The sequence below is a fragment of the Melopsittacus undulatus genome, unplaced genomic scaffold (assembly GCF_012275295.1).
Source record: "Melopsittacus undulatus isolate bMelUnd1 unplaced genomic scaffold, bMelUnd1.mat.Z mat_scaffold_900_arrow_ctg1, whole genome shotgun sequence".
Lineage (NCBI taxonomy): Eukaryota > Metazoa > Chordata > Aves > Psittaciformes > Psittaculidae > Melopsittacus > Melopsittacus undulatus.
The window spans coordinates 1888-14663 of record NW_022994687.1 but is presented as its reverse complement, the minus strand read 5'-3'; the positions used below and the strand labels follow the sequence as shown (position 1 = coordinate 14663).

The 12776-nt window shown below is 60.5% G+C and overlaps 1 protein-coding gene across 1 annotated transcript; it reads right to left on the bottom strand.

Annotated features, from left to right (window-relative positions):
* Positions 1-82: 82 nt before the first annotated feature.
* Positions 83-11909, bottom strand: LOC117438955 (mediator of RNA polymerase II transcription subunit 25-like; the record flags this gene model as incomplete). The annotated part of the gene is made up of 13 exons (XM_034074306.1): positions 83-160; positions 399-488; positions 1093-1281; positions 2530-2637; positions 2971-3028; positions 3462-3547; positions 4594-4680; positions 5994-6091; positions 6830-6920; positions 7771-7898; positions 9104-9263; positions 11589-11709; positions 11794-11909. Coding segments are annotated over 13 exons (1410 nt in total), but the record flags the coding sequence as incomplete, so codon positions are not given.
* Positions 11910-12776: the final 867 nt, after the last annotated feature.

The window sequence follows — 12776 nt, the reverse complement described above, 5'->3', positions numbered from 1 at the left end:
ATAGCCCTCCCATAGCCCCCCCATAGCCCCCCCATTGTGCCCCATAGCCCCCCCATTGTGCCCCATAGCCCCCCCATTGTGCCCCATAGCCCCCCCAGACCAGGCTCTGCTGTCGCTGCTGCTCCTCCATGATGCCAACCGAGGCCAAACTGGGGCTGAGCTGGAGGGGGGGGGGGGGGGGGGGGGTCAGGGCCCCCCCCAAATCTATGGGCCACCCCCGAAATCTATAGGGCCCCCCCCAAATCTATAGGGCCCCCCCCAAATCTATGGGGTGCCCCCAAATCTATAGGGCGCCCCCAAATCTATAGGGCCCCCCCACATCTATGGGGCCCCCCCCAGATCTATAGGGCCCCCCCAAATCTATGGGGCCCCCCCATATCTATGGGGCGCCCCCTTACCTGTGGTTGCACCCCCGAGGCCACGGGGAGGGCCCCAGGCTGCTTGGGCAGGAAGGAGGCAGCTGCAGGGACTGGGGCTGAGCCCCCCATCTATGGGGAGAGCAATGGGGTGAGGGCCCTATAGGGGCTGTGGGTGATATAGGGGGGCTATGGGTGCTATAGAGGGGCTATGGGTGCCATAGGGGTGCTATGGGTCTCTATGGGTGCCATAGGGATGTAGTGGGTGCCATAGGGATGCTCTATGGGTCCCATAGGGATGCAGTGGGTGCCCCATGGGTACCATAGGGATGCTCTATGGGTACCATAGGGATGCTCTATGCTTGCCATAGTGATGCAGTGGGTGCCCCATAGGGATGCATTGGCTGCCCCATAGGTCCCATAGTGATGCATTGGCTGCCCCATAGGCCCCATAGGGATGCTCTATGGTTACCATAGGGATGCTCTATGGGTACCATAGGGATGCAGTGGGTGCTCTATGGGTACTGTGGCTGCCCCATAGGCCCCATAGTGATGCATTGTCTGCCCCATAGGCCCCATAGTGATACATTGCCTGCCCCATAGCCCCCACAGTGATGCCCTATGGGCCCCATAGGGATGCTCTATGGTTACCATAGGGATGCATTGTCTGCCCCATAGCTCCCATAGTGATGCATTGTCTGCCCCATAGCCCCCATAGGGCTGCCCCATAGCTCACCGCTCGCTGCTGGTCCAGCTTGTGCTGCTGCACCTGCTTGTGGTTGGTGATGACCTGTCTGATCCCATTGACGAAGCCACTTTGGTCATATGGGATCAGCCCCATAAAGATTTTCTTCTTGGAGGAGTAAAGGAGCATCAGGACCCGCACGTCACATGGGGCCGTGTGGGGGAAGTGCACGCAGCCGGCCTGCAATGGGGGACATGCTAATTACATGCTAATGATATGCTAATGATATGCTAATGATATGATAAAGACATAAGGACATGATATGGGCATGGTAAGGACATGGTCAGGACCCACACGTCACATGGGGCCGTGCACGCAGCCGGCCTGCAATGGGGGACATGCTAATTACATGCTAATTACATGCTAAGGACATAAGGACATGGTAAGGATATGATCAGGACCCGCACGTCACATGGGGCCGTGTGGGGGAAGTGCACGCAGCCGGCCTGCAATGGGGGACATGCTAATTACATGCTAATTACATGCTAATTACATGCAAAGGACATGGTAAAGACATAAGGACATGATAAGGATATGATCAGGACCCGCATGTCATATGGGGCTGTGTGGGGGAAGTGCACGCAGCCGGCCTGCAATGGGGAACATGCTAATTACATGCTAATGACATGCTAATGACATGCTAATTACATGCTAAGGACATGGTAAAGACATAAGGACATGATAAGGACATAAGGACATGGTAAGGATATGATAAGGACCCACATGTCATATGGGGCCATGTGGGGGAAGTGCACACAGCTGGCCTGCAAGGGGGCACAACATGCTAATGACATGCTAATTACATGGTAATTACATGCAAAGGACATGGTAAAGACATAAGGACATGATAAGGATATGATCAGGACCCGCATGTCACATGGGGCCGTGTGGGGGAAGTGCACGCAGCCGGCCTGCAATGGGGGACATGCTAATTACATGCTAATGACATGCTAATGGCATGCTAATGACATGGTAAGGACATGGTAAGGACATGATAAGGACCCACATGTCATATGGGGCTGTGTGGGGGAAGTGCACGCAGCCGGCCTGCAATGGGGAACATGCTAATGACATGCTAATGACATGCTAATGACATGCTAATGACATGCTAAGGACATGCTAAGGACATGCTAAGGACATAAGGACATGATATGGGCATGGAAACATAGTGGGGTCATGGGGACATAGGGATAGGGGATGGGGATAGTGGTTTTGGGGTCCTCAATGGGGTTTAAGGGGTCCCCATTGGTGTCTATGGGGTTCTTGGGGTCCCCATTGGTGTCTATGGGGTTCTTGGGGTCCCCACTGGTGTCTATGGGGTCCCCATTGATGTTTATGGGGTCCCCATTGGTGTCTATGGGGTCCCCATTGGTGTCTATGGGGTCCCCATTGATGTCTATGGGGTCCCTATGGGGTCAGGGCCCTTACGAATCCATTGCCCATGATCCTATAAAGGCCTTTGAGGGATTCCAGGTCCTTGTTGGTGAAGTGGAACTGAACCATGCGGGAATTCCGGAACAGAGGCCCCAAAGTGGTCTGAAAACCCCAAAAACAGCTGAAATCACCCCAAAAACAGCCAAAATCACCCCAAAAACAGCCAAAATCACCCCAAAAACAGCCAAAATCACCCCAAAAACAGCCAAAATCACCCCAAAAACACCCAAAAACATGCAAAATCACCCCAAAAACACACCAAATAACCCCAAAAACACCCAAAATCACCCCAAAAACAGCCAAAATCACCCCAAAACCCCCTTTAGAAGCCCTAAATAGGGTTCAGGGACAGACTTGGGGGTCCCATTGCCCTCTATGGGGCTGAAGGGGTTCATGGATGTACTTATGGGTCCCATTACCCTCTATGGGTCTCACCAGTAGCTGCTGTGGGATCAGCTGCATGATCAGCTTCTGTGGCCATTGATCCGTCTTCCTATGGGGGGGGGACCCATAGACACCCCATAGGACCCATAGACAGACCCATAGAACCCATTGCCCCCCCCATAGCACCCATAGACACCCCATAGCACCCATTGCCCCCCCCATAGCACCCATAGACACCCCCATAGCACCCATAGACACCCCATAGCACCCATAGACACCCCATAGGACCCATAGACAGACCCATAGCACCCATAGACACCCCATAGGACCCATAGACACCCCATAGGACCCATTTCCCCTCCTCCCCCCAATTACCCCTCCCCCCCATTTACCCCCCTCCCCCCCTATTTACCCCCCCCATTTGCCCCCCTCCCCCCCCATTTACCCCCCCCCCCATTTACCCCGTCCCCCCCCCATTTACCCCCCCCATTTACCCCCCTCCCCCCCCATTTGCCCCCCCCCATTTGCCCCCCCCCACTCACAGGTTCTCTCCTGCATTGACATAGACCTGGCAGGGCAGTGACCTGGTCAGTTTAGTGCTGGAGTCAATGGAGGCTGGTTTGGGTTTCTGGGGGGCAATGGGGGTGATAGGGGGTGACACACCCCATAGGACCCATTGACACCCATAGGACCCATAGACACCCCCATAGCCACCCATAGCCCCCCAAGAGCACCCATGGGTGCCCCCATATCCCACCCATAGCACCCATAACCCCCCCCATAGCCCCCCATATCCACCCCATAGCCGCCCCATAGGCGCCCCATAGCCCCCATATCCGCCCCATAGCCCCCATGGGTGCCCCCCCATAGCTGCCCCATACCCCCCCCATAGCCCCCCCCATATCACCCATAGCCCCCCCATACCCCCCCCATAGCACCCATAGACACCCCCATAGAACCCATAGCCCCCCCCATAGGACCCCCATAGCACCCATAGACCCCCCCCATAGCACCCCCCATAGACCCCCCCATAGCCCCCATGGGTGCCCCCCCCATAGCACCCATATCTGCCCCATAGCCCCCCACATATCCCCCCCCATAGGACCCATGGGTGCCCCCCCATAGCCACCCCATAGCCCCCATAGGTGCCCCCCCATTAACCCCCCCATAGCACCCATAGCCCCCCCCATAGGACCCATATCCCCCCCATATCCCCCCCATAGCCCCCATGGGTGCCCCCCCATAGCACCCATAGCCCCCCCATATCCGCCCCATAGCCCCCATGGGTGCCCCCCATAGGACCCATATCCCCCCCATATCCCCCCCATAGCCTCCATGGTGCCCCCCATATCCCCCCCATAGCACCCATATCCTCCCCCATATCCACCCCATATCCCCCCCCATAGCCCCCATAGCACCCATAGACCCCCCCCATAGCACCCATAGCACCCATAGACCCCCCCCATAGCACCCATAGCACCCCCCATATCCCCCCCCATAGCCCCCATAGCACCCATAGACCCCCCCCATAGCACCCATAGCACCCCCCATATCCCCCCCCATAGCCCCCATAGCACCCCCAAAGGACCCATAGCTGCCCCATATCCCCCCCATAGCCCCCCCCATAGCCCCCATAGTTGCCCCCCCCCCCATCCCCCCCTGCCCCCCCCTCACCTCCTGCCACTCCAGGACCCCACTCCAGGCCAGGACCTTGTTCCCCACAGGTTGGGGGGGGCCCGGGAGGGGGGGGGGCAGCTCCGAGGGGGGGGGCAGAGCTCTGGGGGGGGGCAGCGCTGGGGGGGCCCCCGCTGGGCTGTGGGGGGGGGAGGGGGGTGAGGGGGGCAGCCCACATACCCCATTCACCCCTATGGGGATGGAGCCCCCCCCATTCACCCCTATGGGGATGGGACCCCCCCATTCACCTCTATGGGGATGGAGCAACCCCATTCACTTCTATGGGGCTGCCCCCCCCCATTCACTTCTATGGGGCTGCCCCCCCATTGACCCCTCTGGGTCTGCCCCCCCCATTCATTTCTATGGGGCTGGACCCCCCCCCAAATGCTCCCCCATTGACCCCTATGGGGCTGCCCCCCAACCATTGACCCCTATGGGGCTGGACCCCCACCCCCACTGACCCCTATGGGGCTGGACCCCAATCAAAACCCCCCCCCCCATTGACCCCCATGGGGCTGGATCGCCCCCATTCACCCCTATGGGGATGGAGCCCCTCCCCCCCCATTCACTTCTATGGGGCTGGACCCCCCCCCAAATGCTCCCCCATTGACCCCTATGGGGCTGGACCCCAATCAAAGCCCCCCCCCCCATTGCCCCCTATGGGTCTCCCCCACCAAATCACATCTATGGGGCAGCCCCCCCCACTGACTTCTATGGGGCAGCCCCCCCCCCCATTGACCCCTATGGGTGTCCCCCCCATTACCCCCTATGGGTCCCCCCCCCATTACCCCCTATGGGTGTCCCTCCCCATTGACCCCTATGGGTCCCCCCCCATTGCCCCCTATGGGTCACCCCCCCCCCCCATTGACTTCTATGGGACAGCCCCCCCCCATTGACCCCTATGGGGCTCCCCCCCCCATTGCCCCCTATGGGGTCCCCCCCCCATTGACCCCTATGGGTCACCCCCCCCATTGCCCCCTATGGCCCCCCCCCATTGACCCCTATGGGTCTCCCCCCCCCCATTCACATCTATGGGGCAGCCCCCCCCCCATTGCCCCCTATGGGTCCCCCCCCATTGCCCCCCATGGGTCACCCCCCCCCCCCCAATGACCCCTATGGGTCACCCCCCCCATTACCCCCCCTGGGTCACCCCCCCCCCCATTGACTCCTATGGGGAAACCCCCCCCCCCATTGACCCCTATGGGTCCCCCCCCATTGACCCCTATAGGTCTGCCCCCCCCATTCACATCTATGGGCCCCCCCCCCCCATTGCCCCCTATGTGCCCCCCCCCATTACCATACTGGGCGCCGGTGCCTGCGGTGGGGGCTGGGCAGCAGCAGCAGCAGTGGGGGGGGGAGGGGGGGGCAGGAGCCCCCCGGGGGGGGGGGGAGGGGGGGGCCCCCCCTGGCCGGGGGGGGGGGGGAGTTTGGGGGGGCCGAGGGGAGGGGCCTGAGCCTGTGGGAATGGAGCCTGGAGGGGGGGGGGGCAGAGAGGGGACTGGGGGGGGGGGGGGGGGGGTCAGAGGCGTTGGCCACGCCCACAATGACCCCCCCCCCCCATTGGTAGCTATGGGGAGATGGGGACCCCCCCCAACACCCCTATAGAACATATAGGGATGGACCCCCCCCACATAAACCCCATATGGACCCCCCCCCTATAAACCACATATGGACCCCCCCATATAAACCACATATGGACCCCCCCCTATAAACCACATATGGACCCCCCCATATAAACCCCATAGGGATGGCCCCCCCCCCCATATAAACCCCATAGGGATGGACCCCCCCCCTTATAAACCACATAGGGATGGCCCCCCCCCATATAAAACCCATATGGACCCCCCCCATAAACCACATAGGGATGGAGCCCCCCATATAAACCCCATATGGACCCCCCCATATAAACCCCATAGGGATGGACCCCATATAAACCCCCCATAGAAACCAATGGGGGGTGCCCCCCCCAAGCCCCATAGACCCCAATGGGGGATGCCCCCCCCAAGCCCCATAGACCCCAATGGGGGATGCCCCCCCCCAAGCCCCATAGACCCCAATGGGGGGTGCCCCCCCCCATAGACCCCAATGGGGGATGCTCCCCCCCAAACCCCATAGACCCCAATGGGGGGTGCTCCCCCCATAGACCCCAATGGGGGGTGTCCCCCCCATAGACCCCAATGGGGGGTGTCCCCCCCCCATAGACCCCAATGGGGGGTCCCCCCCCCCCCCAACTCACATCTATTGGCCAAGCTCTTCTGGTTCTTTGCTGCCTCCACAGCTGATTGGGCAGCAGCTTGAGCTGCATTGAGGGAGCTGGGGGGGGGCACCTGGGGGGGCACAAAGGGGGGGTCAGGGGGGGCAAATGGGCCCCAATGGGGGTAAAAAGGGGGGGCAAAGGGGGGTTATGGGGGGCAAAAGGGGGGGGCAAAGGGGGGGTCAGGGGGGCAAAAGGGGGGGCAAAGGGGGGGTCAGGGGGGGGGCAAAGGGGGGGGCACAAAGGGGAGGTTATGGGGGGTAAAGGGGCCCCAATGGGGGCAAAAAGGGGGGGGCAAAGGGGGGGTCAGGGGGGGCAAATGGGGGGCAAAAAGGGGGGGTTATGGGGGTAAAGGGACCCAATGGGGGCACAAAGGGGGGGTACAAAGGGGGGGTTATGGGGGTAAATGGGGGGGCACAAAGGGGGTTATGAGGGGGGCACAAAGGGGGTTATGGGGGTAAATGGGGGGGCACAAAGGGGGTTATGGGGGGGGCACAAAGGGGGTTATGGGGGTAAATGGGGGGGCACAAAGGGGGTTATGGGGGGTAAATGGGGGGGGCACAAAGGGGGTTATGGGGGTAAATGGGGGGGCACAAAGGGGGTTATGGGGGGTAAATGGGGGGGGCACAAAGGGGGTTATGGGGGTAAATGGGGGGGCACAAAGGGGGTTATGGGGGTAAATGGGGGGGCACAAAGGGGGTTATGGGGGGGGCACAAAGGGGGTTATGGGGGTAAATGGGGGGGCACAAAGGGGGTTATGGGGGGGGCACAAAGGGGGTTATGGGGGTAAATGGGGGGGCACAAAGGGGGTTATGGGGGTAAATGGGGGGGCACAAAGGGGGTTATGGGGGGTAAATGGGGGGGCACAAAGGGGGTTATGGGGGGGGCACAAAAGGGGTTATGGGGTCCGGGGGGGTCAGTACCTGGTAGGCTTGGGCCCCACTGGGGGCAGCTGCTTGTGGGGCCGGGGGCAGTTGTGGGGCTGGGGGGGGCAGGGGGGGGGCAGCAGCACTGGGCTTGGGTTGGAGGGAGCTGGAGCCTGGGGAGGTGCCTGGGGGGACATAGAGAGATGGAGACAACCACATCCCAGTACATCCCAGTACATCCCAGTACATCCCAGTACATCCCAGTACATCCCAGTACATCCCAGTTCATCCCAGTACATCCCAGTGCATCCCAGTACATCCCAGTACATCCCAGTACATCCCAGTGCATCCCAGTACATCCCAGTGCATCCCAGTCCCATCCCCATCCCATTCCAGTACATCCCAGTACATCCCAGTGCATCCCAATCACATCCCAGTCCATCCCAATCCCATCCCAATCCATCCCAGTCCATCCCAATCCCATCCCAGTCCATCCCAGTCCATCCCAATCCCATCCCAGTCCATCCCAATCCCATCCCAGTGCATCCCAATTGATCCCAATGCATTCCAATCCCATCCCAGTGCATCCCAATCCATCCCAGTGCATCCCAATTGATCCCAATGCATTCCAATCACATCCCAGTGCATCCCAATCCATCCCAGTGCATCCCAATCCCATCCCAATCCATCCCAGTGCATCCCAATCCCATCCCAATGCATCCCAGTACATCCCAGTGCATCCCAAACCCATCCCAGTGCATCCTAATCCATCCCAATCCCATCCCAGTGCATCCCAATCCCATCCCAATCCATCCCAGTGCATCCCAGTCCATCCCAGTGCATCCCAGTCCATCCCAATCCCATCCCATCCCATCCCCATCCCATCCCACTACATCCCAGTGCATCCCAATCCATCCCAGTACATCCCAATTGATCCCAGTCCATCCCATCGCCCCCCCCGGCTGTTCCCACCTGGCAGCACCACCCCCCGCACCAGCACCATCCATCCCAGTCCATCCCAGTCCATCCCAGTCCATCCCCATCCCATCCCAGTGCATCCCAATCCCATCCCAGTCCATCCCAGTCCATCCCAGTACATCCCAGTACATCCCAATCTCATCCCAGTGCATCCCAGTCCATCCCAGTACATCCCAGTACATCCCAATCCCATCCCAATTGATCCCAATCCATCCCCATCCCATCCCCCCCCCGGCTGTTCCCACCTGGCAGCACCACCCCCCGCACCAGCACCATCCATCCCAGTGCATCCCAATCCCATCCCAATCCATCCCAGTGCATCCCAGTCCATCCCAGTGCATCCCAATTGATCCCCGTGCATCCCAGTCCATCCCAGTCCATCCCCTCCCATCCCCCCCCCGGCTGTTCCCACCTGGCAGCACCACCCCCCGCACCAGCACCATGTGCCTGGGGTCCTGGCCGCACTCCTTGGGGGGGGGCTCGAGAGCGGAGGGGGGAGGGGCAGCTTTGTCGAACAGCGAGCGGAGGGCAGGCAGCTTGCGGGGGGAGACCACCGAGAAGTGGATGCCGCGCTGGAACAGCCGGGTCACGTGGTGTGAGCACGTGATGGGGTCACGTGATGTAAACACAGACACGTGATGTAAACACAGACACGTGGTACAGACACGTGACACAAACACAGTCACGTGATGCTGCAGAGCGCAGGGCAGGCAGCTTGCGGGGGGACACCACCGAGAAGTGGATGCCGCGCTGGAACACGTGATGGGGTCACGTGATGGGAACACGTGATGGGGACACGTGATGTAAACACAGACACGTGATGTAAACACAGACACGTGATAGCGGAGGGGGGAGGGGCAGCAGGGCAGGCAGCTTGCGGGGGGACACCACCGAGAAGTGGATGCCGCGCTGGAACACGTGATGGGGTCACGTGATGGGGTCACGTGATGTAAACACAGGCACGTGATAGCGGAGGGGGGAGGGGCAGCAGGGCAGGCAGCTTGCGGGGGGACACCACCGAGAAGTGGATGCCGCGCTGGAACAGCCGGGTCACGTGGTGTAAACACAGACACGTGATGTAAACACAGACACGTGATGTAAACAAACACAGACACGTGACACAGACACAGACACGTGATGCTGCAGAGCGCAGGGCAGGCAGCTTGCGGGGGGACACCACCGAGAAGTGGATGCCGCGCTGGAACACGTGATGGGGTCACGTGATGTAAACACAGACACGTGATGTAAACACAGACACGTGATAGCGGAGGGGGGAGGGGCAGCAGGGCAGGCAGCTTGCGGGGGGACACCACCGAGAAGTGGATGCCGCGCTGGAACAGCCGGGGTCACGTGATGGGGGTCACGTGATGTAAGCACGTGGTACAAACAAATACAGACACGTGGTACAGACAGACACAGACACGTGATGTAAACAAACACAGACACGTGATACAAACACAGACACGTGATGTAAACAAACACAGACACGTGATGTAAACAAACACAGACACGTGATGTAAACAAACACAGACACGTGATGTAAACAAACACAGACACGTGATGTAAACAAACACAGACACGTGATGTAAACAAACACAGACACGTGATGTAAACAAACACAGACACGTGATACAAACAAACACACCCACGTGATGCAAACACAGACACGTGATGTAAACAAACACAGACACGTGATGTAAACAAACACAGACACGTGATACAAATAAACACAGACACGTGATGTAAACAAACACACCCACGTGATGTAAACACAGACACGTGATGTAAACAAACACAGACACATGATACAAACAAACACAGACACGTGATGCAAACAAACACACGTGACACACAGCACACACACACCCCCCCCAATGGGGACCCCATAAACCCCATTTACACCTATGGGGTGACCCCAGGACCCCCCCCAAACCCCCCATTCCCCACCATTGGGTACCCCATTGCCCTCTATGGGGTGACCCCATTGCCCCCCATTGGGTGTCCCATTCCCTGCTATGGGGCGCCCCATTGCCCTTTATGGGGTGACCCCATTCCGCCCCCTAAACCCCATTCCCCCCCGTTCCCCGCTATGGGGTTCCCCATTTCCCCCCTAAACCCCAATCCCTCCCATTCCCCTCTATGGGGCACCCCATTCCCCACTATGGGGCACCCCATTCCCCCCCCTATATCCCATTCCCCCCATTGCCCCCCACTCCCCACTATGGTGTCCCCCATTCCCCGCTATGGGGCACCCCACATCACCATGGGGCACCCCCCGTCTCTATGGGGCGCCCCATTCCCCCCCTAAACCCCATTTCCCCCCCATTGCCCATTCCCTGCTATGGTGCCCCCCATTCCCCGCTATGGGGCACCCCACATCGCTATGGGGCCCCCCCCGGCTCTATGGGGCGCCCCCTTCCCCCGCTAAACCCCATTTCCCCCCATTCCCCACTATGGGGTCCCCCCCATTCCCCCCATTGGGTACCCCATTCCCCACTATGGGGCACCCCATTCCCCACTATGGGGCACCCCATTCCCCACTGTGGGGTGCCCCATTTCCCCCCCATTGCCCACTATAGGCGTCCCATTCCCCACTATGGGGTCCCCCCCATTCTCCCCCCACTGGGTACCCCATTGCCCACTATTGGGTGCCCCATTCTCCCCCTAAACCCCAATCCCTCCCATTCCCCTCTATGGGGCGCCCCATTCCCCCCCCTAAACTTCATTCCCCGCTATGGGGCACCCCCATCTCTATGGGGCACCCCATTCCCCACTATAGGGTCCCCCCCATTCCCCACTATGGGGCACCCCACCGCGCTATGGGGCTGCCCCACATCTCTATGGGGCACCCCATTCCCCTCTATGGGGCAGGCTATGGGGCAGGCTATGGGGCTGACCTCTCCGATGCACTGCGCCAGGCTCTCGGTGCTGTACCCCGAATACGCTGTGCTCTCCACAGCAGGCAGCAGATATGGGGCAGAGTTACAGATGAGCACGCACACCTTGTGGGTCTGACCTCTGCAACGGGGTCACGGCGGGGTCACGGCGGGGTCACGGGGGGGTCAGACCCAAAATCGCCCTTTTTGAGCCCAAAACGCTCACATCTGCTCGCGCATCCGCTTGAAGTCATCGAAGAGCTGCAGGGCTGTGCTCAGGCCCTCGGCGATCAGGCTGCAGCTCTCACCGCCCCCCCCAACGAACCTGCCATAGGGGGCAATGGGGGGGCAATAAGGGGGGGCAAGAAGGGGGGGAGGGGCAATAGGGGGGGAGGGGGGGCAAAAGGGAGGGGCAATAAGGGGGGGCAATAAGGGGGGGTAAAAGGGGGGCAATAAGGGGGGGCAAGAAGGGGGGGACAATGGGGGGGGTAAAAGGGGGGGAGGGGGGCAATAAAGGGGGGGCAATAAGGGGGGGCAATAAGGGGGGGTAAAAGGGGGGCAATAAGGGGGGGCAAGAAGGGGGGGGGCAATGGGGGGGGTAAAAGGGGGGGAGGGGGGCAATAAAGAGGGGGCAATAAGGGGGGCAATAAGGGGGGGTAAAAGGGGGGCAATGGGGGGGCAATAAGGGGGGCAAGAAGGGGGGTAAAAGGGGGGGAGGGGGGCAATAAAGGGGGGGCAATAAGGGGGGGCAATAAGGGGGGGGTAGGAAGGGGGGAAGGGTAGAAAGGGGGGGCAGGAAGGGGGGGCAATAAGGGGGGGCAATAACAGGGGGGGCAGGAAGGGGAGGGCAGGAACAGGGGGGGCAATAAGGGGGGGTAATAAGGGGGGGCAGGAAGGGGGGGCAAGAAGGGGGGGCAATAAGGGGGGGTAGGAAGGGGGGAGGGGGGAAAGGGGGGGCAGGAAGGGGGGGCAATAAGGGGGGGCAATAAGGGGCAGGAAGGGAGGGCAATAAGGGGGGCAATAAGGGGGGGGTAGGAAGGGGGGAGGGGGGGCAGAAAGGGGGGGCAGGAAGGGGGGGATAGGAAGGGAAGGGCAATAAGGGGAATAGGGGGGGCAATGGGGGGGGCAGGAAGGGGGGGCAATAAGGGGGGGGGCAATGGGGGGGAGGGGGGCAATAAAGGGGGGGCAATAAGGGGGGGCAATAAGGGG